Source organism: Natrix helvetica (assembly GCF_964273705.1).
Source record: "Natrix helvetica genome assembly, chromosome: 5".
In the NCBI taxonomy this organism is placed as follows: domain Eukaryota; kingdom Metazoa; phylum Chordata; class Lepidosauria; order Squamata; family Natricidae; genus Natrix; species Natrix helvetica.
This window is the reverse complement of record NC_138551.1, coordinates 10255535-10274029: the sequence shown is the minus strand read 5'-3', so window position 1 is coordinate 10274029 and position 18495 is coordinate 10255535. Positions and strand designations below refer to the sequence as shown.

Sequence of the window (18495 nt, the reverse complement as noted above, 5' to 3'; positions counted from 1 at the left end):
TAGTCATTCCTGACTCTCCGTTTCAAAGCCAGTGCTGTCCAAAGACGTCTCCGTGGTCATGTGGCCGGCATGACTGAACACCGAAGGCACACGGAATGCTGTTCCCTTCCCACCAAAGGCGGTTCCTATTTTTCTACTTGCATTTTTTCGTGCTTTCGAACTCCTAGGTTGGCAGAAGCTGCGACAAGTAATGGGAGCTCACTCCGTTAGGCAGTGCTAGGGATTCGAACCGTCAAACAGCTAACCTTTCTGATCGACAATCTCAGCATCTTAGCCACTGAGCCACTTACAAGAGGGAAAATAACTGGCATTCTCACAGGTTCTTCTGCGAGGCTGTGTGTTTGTTTCAGAAGAATAAATGGGGATGTGGGGGTGGGAAGCAATCTGATTTTTGAAATAACCACTACCAAAACTGTCATGCTACCTGGGTTCTTTTATTGAATGCCTTTAATATTTCCTTCAGCAGAAAAATAGTTTCTGTTCTAGTGATAAGTAAGTGAGTGAGTGAGTGAAGGATGGATGGATGGAAGAGAGGTGGGAAGTTTCCTCTGAATTAAGCTTTCAATGTTGTACATCACTCTTGGTTTCAGACTGTTGTCGTGAAGGCAGATCAAGGCCAAGGATGTTTACTGCAACCTTTCCTGGGCATTCAGCTGATTCGGAATCGCCCTTGGGGTAGGGCGGAATGGTTGTCCCGGCTTCCTCTTGTGGAGAAGGAAAAGTGGGGCTAACTTCATGGCTGTTCAAAGGACAATTGGCCACCTGTACCACTGCTTCCTTCTGCTTTGGTGGAGTTTCTGTGACATTAGCTGATGGCTAATAAGACAAAAGATAAAGAAAATGAATTGTCCATATTTTATGCTTGGTTATTTTGTGAAATGTTCCAGACAATTGTGGTTCATAAATTCTGCTTTCTGGATGCAGCAAGGGGAAACTTTTCCAGTTGCACTTCCTCAGAGGTAGGCCTTAATTACTGTCAGTCTTGCTGGGTGGAGGGACAGGAAACGTGTCCAGATGTGATAATTTTAATTTTTTAATGGATACTTATATGAGAATCTTGCAAATCTGAAGGTACAATAGCCCCACTCCTTTATATCCCAAGAAACTAGGGTGGGTCTCTTTTGAGCCTCTTTCTCCATCCATTATGCAGTGAAGAAATATCTCTTCTTCCTTAAGAAGCAGTCCTAGTGGAACAGTGGTTGAAGTGCAGAATTGCAGGCAAATTCTGCCCACAGCCTAGAGATCAACCCTGACTGGGCTCAAGGTTGACTCATCCTTTCTCTACTTCAGGGGTGTGTTGCTGACAGTTTTACTATCGGTTTGCAACCCGCACGCCCTTTGCTCACATGCATGCATACGTGTTCAATGTAAATTGTTCTTCGCGCATGCGCAAAACAATTTACAGTGAACTGCGCACGCGCAGTCACTAAAAATGAAAATGGCGTTGGCCCAGCAGTGGCAAGGCAACTGGTTTGAGGGCGTGGCAGGCTTGGGTCACTGCCTGTTCTGTGACCAAGGCCTGGCCTGAATTCCACTACTGGTTCGGCCGAATCGGTCTGAACCGGTAGCAACCCACCTCTGCTGTACATATTTAATTGTGACAGGGATGTCATTCGATTGTTGCCAATCATTTCATTACGTTTCTGTATTTTAAAAGTTATAAACTGCCTCCCTCCAAAGACTTTAGGCAAAATTTAAAATTGATAAAAATTTAATAAAGATCATTATCAAAATAATATTAACTCATACAAATGTTATTAAGCAGATCTTCATCTGCCTGCATAATCAAGCCAGGTTTTAACTGGTGATTTATCGAATTATTATTTAACAGAAAAATCTGTTGGTTTTCTGGATGAAACACAGTCAATGTGTTTAAGAAAGTAAACTAAACTCAGCCACCCAGGAATAAATATTTTCTGTAGAGGATAGCTGTCTGAGAAACTTACCAGATGCGGGAAAAGCTCACATTCTACTGTGACAATTTTTTCAAATTCTAGTTTGCTGTTGATCACGGAGCCTTTGCATACGCCTGTATCCTAGAGCAAAAGAGAAAGGTTGCATCAACAAAAAAAGTTTAACTGGCTCAGAATTGGGATTGCATTGGATGTGGTTGATGAGAAGTTCTGCATCAAAGGGCCTTCTCCATTGCTCCCTGTGGTTGACAAGCCTTTTCTCCTCCCCAGAATGACAGTTTCTATGGTCCCATTAGAGAGGATGGAGCCTCCATGGGAAAGCTGAATTCTTGTGCTATGCTTCTTAGAATTTTAAATTCTTTCTTTTCACAGTCATCCAACCATTCTGTGGATTTCTTGAAGCAAATTTTCCAAAGGAGGAAATGCGTTTTGGTGTTCCAGGTATTAATTTGGTATTTTAATGATTATATTCCTATAATTATATACATATAATTTATGAAAGAGAGAGAGAAGGGCTGAATTCCCACAGATTACCGCATTCCATTTTAGTCCAGTCGAAATGTTCTATTTATATTTATAAAGGGACACGGTGGCTCAGTGGCTAAGAGGCTGAGCTTGTCAATCAAAAGGTCAGTAGTTTGGCGGTTCTAATCCCTAGTGCCATGTAACAGAGTGAGCTCCCGTTACTTGCCCCAGCTTCTGCCAGGCTAGCAGTTTGAAAGCGCATAAAAAAATGCAAGTGGAAAAATAGGGACACCTTTGGTGGGAAGGTAACAGCGTTCTGTGTGCCTTTGGTGTTTAGTCATGCTGGCCACATGACCACGGAGACGTCTTCGGACAGTTGGTTCTTTGGCTTTGAAATGGAATCAACACTGCCCCGTATAGTTTGGAATGACTAGTGGCAGATGTGGTATTCAGCAGGTTCTGACCAGTTCTGGAGAACCGGTAGTGAAAATTTTGAGTAGTTTGGAGAACCGGTAAATATCACCTCTGACTGGCCCCGCCCCCATCTATTCTCTGCCTTCCATAGTCCCAGCTGATCGGGAGGGAATGGAGATTTTACAGTATCCTTCCCCTGCCATGCTCACCAAGCCATGCTACGACCCACCAAGCCACACCCATAGAACCGGTAGTAAAAAAAATTGAATCCCACCACTGACTAGCACAAATGTGCAAGGGGAACCCATTTCTGGCAAATGTAAATGTTCCATAAATCAGTCATTGAGCCTGGCAAACATTGATGAATAAAGAACACAATATGAGCAGTTAAAATTTTGATTCTTCAGAAGACACGAGCTAGGTTTTATGCAAGACTGTGAATACTTACTGCAGTTTCATCTGGGAGGAGATGGCATTTAGAGATGTCAGGCACAGGTGGACTTTTGCGACAGGAAGTCTCCTGGATGATGTATTCCACAAAGTTGGAAGGGCCAACAACCCACTGTAGAAAGTCATAAACTGTTAGAATGGGTCACATTCTCTGCAGGGAATGTTCCTCATAAACTTTAATAACTTGAAGCCCTCCAGTATGTCCCCAGGATTCTTAGTACCAGGAGAAATGGTAATTATCAAATGCTATCAATAAGGGGACACTAAACTATTCAGTAAGCAAATTGAAAGTAATATTGTAGAAAGATCAGAATCAAACCCATGTGGGAAATTGTTTCCAGGAGGATCATTGGGATATAAAATTAAAATCTTCTTTAAGTCAGATTTCTGCAGACTTTGAGACTCTGTCTCTACATTTTCTTTGGCAACAGTGTAGAAATCAGCTACCCTCTTCTGCAATTATTTCTGTTATTTCTTTCGATTTCTACATTTCCCATCAACCCTGGTGTTTGCAGCACTTTCTATACAAATCAAGGATACGATATCAACTTTCTTGCTCAAAAATACTCCGTTTCAGCTTTACCTGTGATCTTGCTTTGGTGACCTCAAGAATGGCAAAATAATGATAGTGGTTATTTTCATCATTGAATTTGGCCAGGCTTTCTCTTGCTGCCACCTGAAATCTCTCTTCAGAAGGATTTCCGCCTTGTGGACAGTCGGGGCAAAGTCTTGAAATAGCAGAACGAGGAACTTTAAAAAAAAAATCAAAGAAGCATTGTTTAAAATGGTGAGATGATACATTTGAATTGGAGCTTGTGCATTTAAATGAAGCAAAATACAGAAACCTTGGATCAGCCTGAAAATAAATGATCTCACTCAAATGTGCATCTAATCAGGTTGATAGTTGTTTAACAACCTGAAACAACCCTCAACCAATGGTGAAATTCAATTTTTTTTACTACCCGTTCTGTGGGCGTGGCTTGGTGGGCGTGGCAGGGGAAGGATACTGCAAAATCCCCATTCCCACCCCACTCTGGGGCCAGCCAGAGGTGGCATTTGCCGGTTCTCCGAACTACTCAAAATTTCCGCTACCGGTTCTCCAGAACCTGTCAGAACCTGCTGCATTTCACCCCTGCCCTCAACAGCACAGAAGCAGTGAAGCCTGTCATTGTGAGAAGGAACAAATCTGAAGGCAGGAACAAATAGAAAAGAACATCTTAGAGCTCCCGGTTAGATTCTGGTGCTCTCTCAGCTTGCTGGTTTTGCTTGCAGCTGTTTCGTTACCCAAGACCTTTCTTGTACCAATGCTTTCTTGTACCAGCCAACATCAGACTGGAGCCCCCAAAAATTTGGATCTTTTTTCTTCTGTTTAATTGTGTCTGATTCCGGGAGGCTACCTGGATAAGTCCCTGCAACTTCCTTTTCGGGATAATTTTCTTTTCTGAATAAGTCCCCGCAATTTTCTTTTTGGGACAATTTTCTTTTCTGGATCATTCCTTGTAATTTTCTTTTTGGGATAATTTTCCTTTCTGGATAAGTCCCTGCAATGTTCTTTTCAGGATAATTTTCTTTCCTGGATAAGTCCCTGCAATTTTCTTTTCAGGATAATTTTCTTTTTTGGATAATTCCCTGCAATTTCCTTTTCGGGATACTTTTCTTTTCTGAATAAGTCCCCGCAATTTTCTTTTTGGGACAATTTTCTTTTCTGGATCATTCCTTGTAATTTTCTTTTTGGGATAATTTTCCTTTCTGGATAAGTCCCTGCAATGTTCTTTTCAGGATAATTTTCTTTCCTGGATAAGTCCCTGCAATTTTCTTTTCAGGATAATTTTCTTTTTTGGATAATTCCCTGCAATTTCCTTTTCGGGATAATTTTCTTTTCTGGATAAGTCCCCGCAATTTCCTTTTCGGGATAATTTTCTTTTCTGGATAAGTCCCTGCAATTTCCTTTTTGGGATAATTTTCTTTCTGGATAAGTCCCTGCAACGTTCTTTTCAGGATAATTTTTTTTCCTGTATAAGTCTCTGCAATTTTCTTTCCGGGATAATTTTCTTTTCTGGATAAGTCCCTGCAATTTTCTTGGCAAGGTTTTTCAGAAGAAGTTTCCCATCAGCCGTTAACACCCAACAAAGGAAATACCTCCATCTAAAGTTCAAACCACATTCGCCACAACTTCTAGTTCACACAAGTCACTCTCTAGCTGGCATAGTTAGCCTTGTTGGCAAAGCTTGCATCATCCACTAATTGCATGCCAAGATTCACATGTACTAAGTTGCAAATGAATCAAGTGGGCTGTTTTGCAGAACAGATTGAGGCACAAACTATTATTTAACCTAACTAAGAAACAAAGGTATGAGCAGTTGCCTAGCAATTTCCCCTTATTTCCCAAGGTTTATATTTCTTCCAAACATTCATACTCATAACTTTATGATGAAGGGTCAGTTTTAGGAAGGTACAGTATGATACAAGACAGCAAAGTAATCTTTAGTGAGAAACAACTTGTCAAAGTTACCCTGTTTCCCCAAAAATAAGACTTCCCCAGATAATAAGCCCAATCAGGCTTTTGAGCGCATGTGCTAAAATAAGCCCTCCCCCCGAAAATAAGTCCTACCGCCAAAATGTTGCAACACAGCAGCAGCCATGAGGTGTCCACACTCACCACCTCCTGCACCTCAACAATAATAAGACCTCCCCGAAAATAATGCCAAGTGCTTATTTCTGGGGTCAAAAGAAAATAAGACCCTGTCTTATTTTCGGGGAAACACAGTAATATACCTTTCAAGAACTTATTTTGCTGCACTTCTTCTATGCTAACAATCACACAATACATTATGAATTGGCTGGAAAATGTCATTTGGGTCTGAGTAGGAGTTTTTAGGGGACACAGTGGCTCAGTAGCTAAGACGCTGAGCTTGTCGATTGGGTCGAATCACAGTTTGGCGGTTAGAATCCCTAGCACCATGTAACAGAGTGAGGTCCCGTTATTGGTCCCAGCTTCTGCCAGCAGTAGAAGCGGTTCAAAAGCATGTAAAAATGCAAATAGAAAAATAGGGACCACCTTTGGTGGGAAGGTAACAGCATTCCGTGTGCCATTCCGTGTGCCTTGGAGCCAGTTCGTCCAAGCTGGTACCGCCCCAAGCGCCTGATGGAACCAGATAGGTTCCAGACGGAGCTTGGGCCATTACCTGTAGCCCTGACCCGTGCTCGGTCGGAGGACCTAGTGGCCGCCTGGAATAGGGCGACGGCTGGGGCCTTGGACCGGGTTGCGCCTTTGCGACCTCTCCTACGGCAGCGACTCACCCGGGCACCTTGGTATACCGAGGAGCTCAGGGTGATGAAGCGCCATAGAAGACGTCTAGAGAGCAGGTGGAGGTCCTCACGCTCCGAGTCTGACCGAACACAGGTAAGAGCCTATTTACGGACCTACCTTGTGGCATTGAGAGCAGCCAAACGTAGACATTGCGCCGCTCTTATTGCGTCTGCGGATAACCGCCATGCCGCCCTGTTTAGGGTGACCCGCTCCCTCTTGGTTCAGGAGACGCGGGGGGCACCCTTACAGGGAAGAGCAGAGGAGTTTGGAGAATATCTACAGAACAAAGTCGCTCAGATCCGAAGCGGATGGGCCCGCTCCAGTGGTCTGGACGGGCCGTCAACAGCGAGTCTTGTGAATCCACTCTGGGAGGAGTTTGACTCTGTTGCCCCCGAGGATTTAGACAGGTTGCGTGGACGGCTGCGACCCACCACATGTTCATTGGACCCGTGTCCCTCCTGGTTGGTACTGGCATCCTGGGAGGTGACATGAGGCTGGCTTCTGGGCCTGGTGAATGCCTCGTTGGGGGAAGGATCCTTACCATCTGCCTTGAAAGAGGCGGTGGTGAGGCCCTTACTCAAGAGGTCTTCGCTTGACCCAATGGAGCTAGCTAATTATCGTCCAGTCTCCAACCTTCCCTTTCTGGCGAAGGTTGTTGAGAATGTGGTGGCGCAGCAATTTCCACGTCACCTTGATGAATCCGACTATCTAGACCCACGCCAGTCCGGCTTCCGACCCGGACACAGCACAGACAGCCTTGGTCGCGTTGGTCGATGATCTCTGGAGGGCCAGAGATAGAGGTTATTCCTCTATCCTGGTCCTATTAGACCTCTCAGTGGCTTTTGATACCATCGACCATGGTATCCTACTGCGCCGGCTGGAGGGGATGGGAGTCGGAGGCACTGTTTTGCGGTGGTTCGGCTCCTACCTCTCCGGCCGGATGCAATATGTGTTGACGGGGGGGGGGCAGAGATCGACCCTGAGGCCACTCTCTTGTGGAGTGCCGCAGGGGTCGGTCCTCTCGCCCCTTCTGTTCAATACATATGTGAAGCCACTGGGCGAGATCATCCATGGTTTTGGGGTTGAATACCATCTGTACGCTGACGACACTCAGCTGTACATTTCAACCCCGAGCCACCCCAACGAGGCTGTTGAAGTGATGTCCCGGTGTTTGGAAGCCGTCGGGGTCTGGATGGGGGACAACAGACTCAAACTCAACCCCTCCAAGACTGAGTGGCTGTGGCTACCGGCGCCTCGGTTCAGCCAGCTGACCCCATCGCTGGCCATAGGGGGCGAGCAATTGCCCCCTGTGGAACGGGCGCGCAATTTGGGCGTCCTCCTAGATGCCCAGCTGTCAATGGATGACCATGTGGCAGCCGTGGCAAGGGGGGCGTTCCACCAGGTTTGCCTGGTGCGCCAATTGCGCCCCCTTCTGGATCGGGATGCCCTACGCACAGTCACTCATGCGCTGGTGACGTCTCGCCTAGACTACTGTAACGCTCTCTACATGGGGCTTCCCTTGGGATGCGCCCGGAGACTGCAGCTAGTCCAGAACGCGGCCGCGCGGGTTGTCATGGGGAGCTCTAGATACTCCCTTGTAACACCTCTCCTGCGCGAGCTGCACTGGCTACCTGTAGTTTTTCGGGTGCGTTTCAAGGTCCTGATTACCATCTTTAAAGCGCTCCACGGCACAGGACCTAGTTACTTGCGGGATCGCATCCTCCCACATACATCCCTGCGGCCAATCCGCTCTCACAGGGAGGGGCTTCTCCAGGTGCTGTCCACTAGGCAATGCCAGTGGGCGACGCCAAGGAGTAGGGCCTTCTCTGTGATGGGCCCAACCCTCTGGAATGACCTCCCCCCCGATATCAGAACCACCACAGACTTCCGCTCCTTCCGACAAAAATTGAAGACTCACCTGTTTCGATTAGCTGGCCTGGCATAATTATAATTGTGACAACTGTTACCTCCTGGAAACATATTCTTACCTGGTTATTTATAGGGTAACGTTTTAAATTTAACTGATTTTAGGGTTTTTAGAACCAAATTTATATTCTTCCGTACAGTTCTTTTTAAATTTTTAACCTCCTCCTTATGTGTATTTATATCTGTATTTATATTTGTATTTGATACTTATTGTTTGTTGTGTGGACTGTACACCGCCCCGAGTCCTTTTCGGGAGAGGGGGCGGTCTAGAAATTCGAAGAAAATAAATAAATAAAAATAAAAATTCGATGTTGAGTCATACCGGCCACATAACCACGGAGATGTCTTAGGACAGTGCTGGCTCTTCGGCTTTGAAACGGATATGAGCACCAACCCCTAGAGTCGGGAATGACTAGCACATATTTGCAAGGGGAACCTTTACCTGTACCTTTAGGAGTTTTTATTTTATTTTAATTTTATAGTGCAAAACCTGCATGGAAATGCAGGCGTAGTTAGTAGAAAATAATATCTTATAGTAGTAAAAATGTTGTGTGTAAAATATTTAAATTTGCAGAGTGGGTTGTTCCCGGTTTGGCCCAGTTCGGCTGAACTGATAGTGGAATTCAGGCCTGGTCGCAGAACCAACAGCAACCCAGGCCTGCCAGACCCCCAAACCAGTTCCCTCGCCACCACTGGACCACTGCCATTTTAGTTTTTAATGACTGCGCATGCACAGTCCACTGTAAATTGTTCTGTGAAGAACAATTTACATTGAACTGTGCAAGCCTGTGCAGCGCAGGCGTTGCGAACCGGTAGTAAAACCGGCAGTAACCCACCCCTAGTTGGGGATATCTGTAAAACTGCAATTGCAAAATACATGTGCTCTGGATAGTTATTTTTGGCAAGCCTCCATGCAGCAAACATGATAAATACGTACGAGGGCGTAAACTGCAGTCATTTCTGTATAAGACTGAATCATTTGTTATCCTGTTGAATTTCATTATTATTTCACAATGGCCAAAGACCTGGAACAAAATAAAATAGTGTGTTAGTGCTACCCATTTCTTTTACTAATGATTCCATGACATATAATCAAAAGCTGGATCTTTCCCACCTCTTAGGCTCAGGTTTACTTTCCTTCCATAATGTTTTCCACGTCTCTACAGCTCCTACATTTTGTATAACCCCACCATCTGTTTTATTGCACTGCAGAATACATTGGGAGTTACTAGGAAGAGCTCATTTGTGAATCACAGAGGATCGATCCAGCAGACATGATCTCAATTCCACCTGATCTACTTCCTGGTTTAGACCAAACTTAAAAGGTCAAAGGCCAAAAGTATTCTCTCAGAAGATTAGTATACTTTTAGGAGGCGAGAGAGAGAGAGAGAGGGGGGGGAAGGTGATGTGAATGTTTTGTTTGACAAAGGACTGGAGGAGAGGGGGCAAGGATCACTTTGGTACCCAAAAGGGGGACATTTAGAAGAAGGCCTAGAACTGGTTCCTTTCCTTTCATTGTATAGACATGGAAGAACCCATTCAAGTTGCAGGAGTGGATTGAATATTAGGAAATCTTTCCCAAATGTAAGAGCCATGGAACAGTGGAACTGGCTGGCCAAGAGAAAGTATGAACGATTTCTTGAGTTCCTGCACTATGTGGGGGTTGGGTTTGATTCATGTGTACAATAATTAATAATTTAATAATAATTTATTAAATTTCTAGACCGCGCCCTCTCCCCGGAGGGACTCGGGGCGGTGTACAGGAATAAATTTAAAAACACACAAACAATCATATACATAGCTAAAAATCAAATTAAACAACCCCTGTACGAATTTATAAAAATTAAAAACAGACCCTAAAACCAATTCTAAAAATTTAGAAATAAAACTGAGGTGGGAAAGATGGAATTAGGCCAAGCTGGCTAGCTGGAATAGGTGGGTTTTAAGTTTCTGGCGGAAGGAGCGGAGATCCGTAGTCATTCTAATGTCGGGGGGAAGGTCATTCCAGAGGGTCGGGCCCATCACAGAGAAGGCCCTTCCCCTAGGCGTCGCCTGCTGGCACAGCCTAGTGGACGGCACCCGTAGGAGTCCCTCTCTGTGTGAGTGAATCGGCCGAAGGGATGTATGGGGCAGGATACGATCCCGCAAATAACTAGGTCCTGTGCCATGGAGCGCCTTAAACATGATGGTCAACACCTTGAAACGCACCCGAAAAGCCACAGGCAGCCAGTTTAGCCTGCGCAGGAGAGGTGTTACGTGGGAGTAGCCAAAGACTCCCGAGACTGCCTGTGCGGCTGCATTCTGAACCAGCTGCAGCCTTCGGGTGCATCTCAAGGGGAGCCCCATGTAGAGAGCGTTACAGTAGTCTAGCTGAGATGTCACAAGCGCATGAGTGACTGTGCGAAGGGCGCTCCGGTCCAATAGGGGACGCAATTGGCGCACCAGGCGAACCTGGTGGAATGCCCCCCTGGCCACGGCTGTCACATGGTCATCCATGGACAGCCGGGTATCCAGAAGGACGCCCAAATTGCGTACCCGATCCACGGGGGCCAGACGTTCGCCCCCAATGGCCAGTGATGGAGTAAGCTGGTTGAACCGGGGCACCGGTAGCCACAGCCACTCAGTCTTGGACGGGTTGAGCTTGAGTCTGTTACTTCCCATCCAGATCCGTACGGCTTCCAGACACCGGGGCATCACTTCGATAGTATCGTTGGGGTGGTTTGGGGTAGAGATGTACAGCTGGGTATCATCCGCGTACAGATGGCAATCTACCCCAAACCCACGAATTATCTCGGCCAGCGGCTTCATATATGTATTGAACAGGAGAGGCGAGAGGACCGACCCTTGTGGCATCCCACAAGAGAGTGGCCTCGAGGTCGACCTCTGCCCCCCTGCCAATACAAATTGCACTCGGCCAGAGAGGTAGGAGGAGAACCACCGCAAAATGGTGCCGATCACCCCCAACCCCTCCAATCGATGCAATAGGATACCATGGTCGATGGTATCGAAAGCCGCCGAGAGGTCTAATAGGACCAGGATAGAGGAATAACCTCTATCTCTGGCCCTCCAGAGATCATCCACCAACGCGACCAATGCCCTCTCCGTGCTGTGGCCGGGCCGGAAACCGGACTGGCGTGGGTCCAGATAATCATTTTCCTCCAAGTGGCGCGGAAACTGTTGTGCCACCACACTCTCTACAACCTTTGCCAGAAAGCAAAGTTTGGAGACGGGACGGTAGTTGGCTAACAGAGCTGGGTCCAGGGAAGGCTTCTTGAGGAGGGGCCTCACCACCGCCTCTTTCAGGGCGGCCGGCAGAAACCCTTCACTCAAAGAAGCGTTGACTAACTCCTGGAGCCAGCCTCGTGTGACCTCCCAGGATGCCAGTACAAGCCAGGAGGGACACGGGTCCAATAAACATGTGGTGGCTCGCAGTCGCCTATGCAACCTGTCCATATCTTCGGAAGCAACAGAGTCAAACTCCTCCCAGAATGGGACCTCACGACCCACCTCCGATGTCCCTTCCAGACCACTAGTAGGGACCAACTCACTTCGAATCTAAGCGATTTTGTCCTGCAGATACTCCCCCAATTCCTCTGCTCTGCCCTGCAGAGGAGCTTCCCGCGGCCTCTGTTGGAGGAGGGAGCGGGTCACCCCAAACAGGGCAGCAGGGCAGTTATCTGCGGACGCAATAAGAGTAGCACAATACTGACGCTTGGCCACTCTTAACGCCACAAGGTAAGTCTGTAAATGGGCTCTCACCTGAGTTCGGTCAGATTCAGAGCGTGATGATCTACATCTGCTCTCTAGGCGTCTCTTATGGCGCTTCATCACCCTCAGCTCCTCGGTGAACCAAGGGGCCTGGGTGGTTCGCTGCCGCAAGAGAGGCCGCAAAGGCGCCACCCGGTCCAAGGCCCCCGCGGCCGCACTATTCCATGCAGCCACTAGGTCCTCCGATTGGGTGTGGGTCAGGGCTACAGGAAATGGCCCGAGCTCCATCTGGAACCTGTCAGGTTCCATCAGGCGCCTGGGGTGGAACCATCTTGGGCAATCTGGTTCCGCCTCCCCCGGTGGGGAGTAGCGGCTGGAAAGTCGAGCTGGAGCAGTGAGTGATCAGACCATGACAGGGGAGTGATAGCTAAATCCCCTACTCCCAGATCACTCCTCCATTGGCCAGAGACAAAAATAAGATCCAGTGTGTGTCCTCCCTCATGTGTTGGGCCCTGAATTATTTGGGTCAGGTCCATGGCTGTCATGGAAGCCATGAACTCCCGAGCTACTTCGGATGCCTCCCCTACCGATGGCAAGTTGAAGTCACCCATGACCAACAGTCTAGGCGTTTCAACTGCCATCTCGGCGATCACCCCAAGGAGCTCGGGCAGGGCTGCCGATGCATAGCGAGGAGCCAGGTATACAATTAGCAAGCCCAACTGCTTCCCTGGGCCCCACTTCACACACAGGGACTCACAAACAGTTATCTGTGGCACAGTGGTCTGTCTCGGCTCAAGACCTTCCCTCACAATGACCGCTACCCCACCACCCCTGCCTAGTGCCCGTGACTGATGAAATGCGCGGTAACCTGGCGGGCACATTTCCATGAGAGGGAGGTCTCCCTCGTGGCCCAGCCAGGTCTCCGTAATTCCTGCCAGGTCCGGCTCCCCCTCTGACACCAGGTTGTTAATGAGGGGGGCTTTGTTGACAACGGACCTGGCATTGCATAGCATCAGCCTCAGGCCCTGGCTCTGTAGGTCCTGACCACCTAGATTGCGGGGGTTGGGACATATGACCGGCCGAACCCAACGACCATGGTCTCCCAACCGGTGATGCGATCTCTGTCTACACTCGCACCTGTCCCTCCCCACGACCGTTGGAATGAAACAATCCCATTGCCTTGATATGGCACCTCAATGCAGGTAATTATAATGAACACAGAGATGCCAAGGAACAAGTGGCAAGATGGGACAAGTGGTGAAGGCTATTGTGAAGAGAAGGTTTGTTACCATTTGGCAAGCGGGTGGAGTTACTCCCTCAGCCACCTTTGAAAACCTAGATTCAGGGGTGGGTCTTGATGTTGCAACGACACAACATGCAGCCTTGGGGCTCCAGGATTGCTGTCGATATCTCTGTTGCTGGACGGTCCTTTTTGGATCTAAACCGTTCTGAAGGAATGGTGATAGAGAAGAGCATGTCCTGCTGATCTCAGGGGCATCACAAAGTCCCTGATCGATCCAGGAGAAAGCTCTTTTTGCCGGCTACAAGAGAAGCAGTCAAAATGGCTGCAGAAGGTTGGGGCAGTCCCCTGAAATGGAGGCAGAACAGGAGAGACAGTGTGTCAAAATGGTGAGAAAAATCCTTATTATTAGAGAAGAGAAAACCCAAAAGACTTAGAGTTAAAATAAAATTGAAGACAGAAGGAAGTAAGTGGCAAATTAATCCTGGTTTAAAACTATCGTGTTATCTTTTTCACTTTAATTTTATTTGTTTTCTATGGATAGACTTTTTACAAATGCTTCTTATTTTTAAACTGGACTGGTCTTTTTTTCCCCTTCTTCCTCTATACTTTTTCCGTTTTTTGAATTTGTGGATTAAAAGTTTCTTTCCTCACAAGGCTCGGCAGGATCGTAATCTTTAAACATTTTTTTTCTTCTCTTCCAGAGTTCGAAGCTTAGAAAGAGAGGCAAAAACAGAAGGAAAGGATGTAACACTGCCATCTAGAGGCTAGAGGCTTGCAACATCTGATAATACAAAGCTATTGGCTTTGTTTACTGAAAGGGTCAGTGGAAAACGTCTTGTTTAGATAAGTGTTTCTTTGAAGGAAAGAGAAAGCTTTGACCTGAAAAACTTTACTGAATTTGTTTGAAACCTAGCAAACTTGAAATTATAGATCAAAATACAGAAAGTACGGAGGGAAGAGTTGAGAATACTTATGAAACAATGATGAAATTTGAGGACAAAGTTCAAAAAAACCACAGAGACATATGAAAGTGATAAGAAAATCATTGACACTGACAGCAAATCAAGAGTGGAGGGAAATGATAAGTGCGAAATACGGAAAGGAGAGATCGATGAACTGGAACTCTATCTCAGATGTCAAAATATAGATGAAGAAAGGGGAGAAAATTTGGCAGAAACAATGAGAGTTAATTTCAGTAGAAGCACCATTGATAACAAAAGTCAAGCTGAGGAAAGGAACAGATAGAGGGTTTCGAATCTTTATAAGATATGCAACGAATAACAAGTTGTCAAGAGAAGTCCACATAAGACTTATCAAGAAAGCACTTAGAATACAGATTCTACAAATGGCAAGCGATATTGGACTGCACTATTTCTAGAAGGATACAGGATGATGAAATGAAATGTCACAATAAAATTTAGTTAAATGTAGTTAAATTTTGAGTACTATGTATAAGACAAAGTAATAATAGCTATAGTCAAATAAATGATTTATAATTGTAATAAAGCATTTATATATACTAGATTGATAATATGAATAATATGAAATTTTATACAAACTGTAAGTGAGGATGATGGAGATGATGTTTAAAAACCTTTTTATAAAAGATAAATAATTCTATACAGAATAGACTATAAAGATGTAATATCATTGGATAATTTCAGGATGACGTAATGAAATGCCATAATATAAATTTACTTCAAATTTAATATATTTCATATAAAAGGGATGTAATAATAGCTATGCTTAATGGATGTTTAACAATTTGTATGCATGTATATTAGATTGATGATACTAATAATGGGAAAAAAGATGGCATTGAAAATTATTAGAGAATGTTATCAATGCTAAAATAATAGAATGATTTAGAATATAAAAATTCTTTATTATTGGATATATTGAAGATGATATAATGAATCGTTATAATATAAATGGATACATATTTAGAATACCTTGTTTAAAATGGAGAAACAATAGTGATAATCAAACAAATGAAGTATAATAATAATGTATACAAAGATATTTGATTGACAATATGTGAATTTTGATAAAGCTCAAGTGATGACTATGGAAAGGATGCAGAAAGACCTTGTAACCAATCGACACACTGTATGCAGTTGAAGAGGTTTTTATGTTATATGTTTTGTGTCTTTGTGTTTGTTTGAAAATTAAAAAAAATATTTTTTAAAAAAGAAAATCTAGAATCAAACTCCAGATTTGATTTCTTTCTGAACCCCATCGGGAGTTCTTTAAATTAGATCAACTACTTACTGTCTCATGTGGACTTCTAAACTCGCATTCTGTCCACAGTTTCCTGCTCCGGACGTGGCATTTGGTTTCTAGCACATCCAAAACAAGGTTGAAAACAGACTCATCACCCTGTTATGGACAAAGTAAAACTGTTAAAAAGGCAAGCGAGGTTATTAATACACTTGAACACATTAGATGAAAATGAATTAACCTTCAAATCAAAATTCAGAAAAAGACAGGACATCATCTGATTTTCACTTGATGTCAAGAAACCTACTCCATTCTCAGATAAACCCAGAAACTTCCTTGAGCTGGGCAAGGATGTCCAATTAATTTAAATTATATGCAGCCCATCTTGCTTTTGAAGTAATGCAGGCATAGTTGTGTTTGTCTTGTGATGCAAGACTAATATCTTTTCCAGCTACTTGACGATATTGCGCACATGCCCAAAAGGTTTGCAGCTCTGGTGGGATATTGCAAGGCTGCTCCTTAGTCTCCGATGAACGGGGGAAGAGAACCTGCAGTTACTAGGTGAATCGCTCAATATTTTAATGCTCTATGGATCACTGCATCTTCAATGCATCTTGGGAAAACTGGTTCAACTCTTTTCTTCCTTGTTTTAATTTACTTCTTTGCATTTACAATCACCTACTTCTTTGAGAACCTCAAATGACAAGAGACCAGTTCTGTTGGGGATTTAGGCAGCAAAAGAGGGTAGCATATTGGAACTTTGCATGCCAAGAAAGTTAAAGGGAACTTGTTGTGCCCCCGTCGGAGTCTGAATCTGTGGTGGAAGATGAGCTGGAACAAGAAAGACTAGGGGAGACATGATAGCAGTGTTCCAATATCTCAGGGGCTGCAACAAAGAAGAGGGAGTCAAGCTATTCTCCAAAGCACCCGAGGGCAGGACAAGAAGCAATGGGTGGAAACTAATCAAGGAGAGAAGCAACTTAGAACTGAGGAGAAATTTCCTGACAGTTAGAACAATTAATAAGTGGAACAACTTGCTTTCTGAAATTGTGAATGCTCCAACACTGGAAGTTTTAAAGAAGATGTTGGATAACCATTTGTCTGAAGTGGTGTAGGGTTTTCTACCTAAGTTGGGAGTTGGACTAGAAGACCTCCAAGGTCCTTTCCAACTTTGTTATTCTATTCTATTCTATTCTATTCTATTCTATTCTATTCTATTCTGTTCTGTTCTGTTCTGTTCTGTTCTGTTCTGTTCTGTTCTGTTCTGTTCTGTTCTGTTCTGTTCTGTTCTATTCTATTCGCCACAGAGATCAAGTGGGTGGCTCCATTGGCCTTGGAGGAAACTGGGGAAGGGCAGTGTCAGTCCAGGCAAGGCTTTTCAGGATTAGAAAGGCTTGCAGACAGGGAGGAGCAGGAGGGACAGAGCTCAGGTGAAGAGCAAGGACCACCCCCTCCTGATCCTAGAGTATGGAGAGAAGAGAGAAGGCAAGAACAATGCAGGCCGAGTTAGGGTGAAACCCGCCCCCTTTCACAAGGCATACCTGGGGACTAAGATGTAAGAAGGTATCACAGGGAGAGGCATTTGTCGAGAACAAGCATTGAATCTGTGGAGCCTCGTGTGCACTAGCTGATGCCTGGAGATTACTGTGCTCTCTTGTGGGACTTGCCAGGTTTGCCTGCCTTGCTAAACTTCTTCCTCTGGTTACTGTTTGGTTAACCTGGCTTACTGGACTGCTGGCCCTGGTTACTCTTTGGCTAATCTGGTTTACTGGACTACTCGCAGCCAAAGGTTGCTGAAGGTACTTGTGAGAACTTTGCTCCAGGACTTGTAGTAAATGTGGGGATGTTTGGGGGCAAAGTTGGAGCAATAAAGGGGAGATAGACCTGTTCTCTGGCTGTGTTGCTTTCATGCCATGCCCTGGGTCATCACAGAGCCCGTGTCCACAGAACCACGGGTTACTCCAGATGGTTTGTTACATGCGGCAAAACATTTATTTTTTATCCTAGCAATGGTGAATACATTATCACGAAACCTGATCTCAAACCATTAATTTAGAATGTCTTGGACTGATAGTACCCTGTCCCATTTTTAAAAAGAGGGTGGGAGTCACCAGTGATAACAAGATCTGCCAGGAAATATATATTAGTTGCTTGACTCAGTCTAATGGTAAAGCTGGCCCTACTTTGAGTATGTCTTTTATTAGGCCTATCAAATCTAGGCTACATCACTTGGGTGCCATCAAATGATTTTGTAGATTATTTTCCTGCTCAAAAACATTAGTGCTACCATGATTGGAAACCAGTGGAAAGAAAAAAAGAAAAAATCAAGAGAAGGAAGAGATCTTACCTCAATAGTTTCTAGGGCATCAAAAATGCGCTGGAGACCAAGAATGTAGCCTACTTTCCGATTTTCATTGAGTTTGTTGAGGGCCACTTCTGCAGCAGTCCTTACCCCCAAAGAGTTGCATGATGGGGAAAGGAAGAGAGGAAGAGGAACGGAAACCACTGCATAAAGCAGCTGTATCCCAATTAAGAAGGAAATTAAAAGGGCCATTTTGCGGAATCAAAGAAGACAGCAACTAGAGCTAAGCTGAGAGAGCCAGGTTCTGGTAGAGCTTTGTCTATCTATATATACTTTGAAAACAACAGCTAATATTTGTTCTTCTACTGTATGGCGTCCCTCACCTTTAAGCTCTGAGGCAATGATTAGATGTGTATACTTTGGCAGGTTAATTCTTACCAATGGTCATATCCTTAAATTTAAGCTAGTTTTGCTATGCTTTTCTTTCTTCTTTCCTTCTCTCCTCCCTCCCTCCCTTGAGAGACCTAGGACCCAGTAGAGTTGA

At 45.0% G+C, this 18495-nt stretch overlaps 1 protein-coding gene across 1 annotated transcript; it reads right to left on the bottom strand.

Annotated features, from left to right (window-relative positions):
* Positions 1 to 415: 415 nt before the first annotated feature.
* Positions 416 to 18267, bottom strand: LOC309392431 (fetuin-B-like). Its single transcript, XM_081953639.1, has 7 exons — positions 17997 to 18267; positions 15701 to 15808; positions 9416 to 9503; positions 3826 to 3992; positions 3241 to 3354; positions 1947 to 2036; positions 416 to 816 (listed from the first exon to the last, which is right to left on the bottom strand). The coding sequence occupies exons 1-7, from the start codon at positions 18201 to 18203 to the stop codon at positions 562 to 564; spliced, it is 1029 nt and encodes a 342-aa protein (XP_081809765.1). The 5' UTR covers positions 18204 to 18267; the 3' UTR covers positions 416 to 561.
* Positions 18268 to 18495: the final 228 nt, after the last annotated feature.

What these genes read in the sequence shown, in the direction of transcription:
- LOC309392431 (XM_081953639.1), bottom strand. Translation starts at nt 18,203, where the DNA reads ATGGCCCTTTTAATTTCCTTCTTAATTGGGATACAGCTGCTTTATGCA. An exon ending in TTAGAAGTCCACATGAGACA is followed by an intron (nt 9,504 to 15,700) that starts GTAAGTAGTTGA and finishes ATTTTGTTCCAG; the next exon opens with GTCTTTGGCCATTGTGAAAT. An exon ending in TCCTCCCAGATGAAACTGCA is followed by an intron (nt 2,037 to 3,240) that starts GTAAGTATTCAC and finishes CTTTTGCTCTAG; the next exon opens with GATACAGGCGTATGCAAAGG.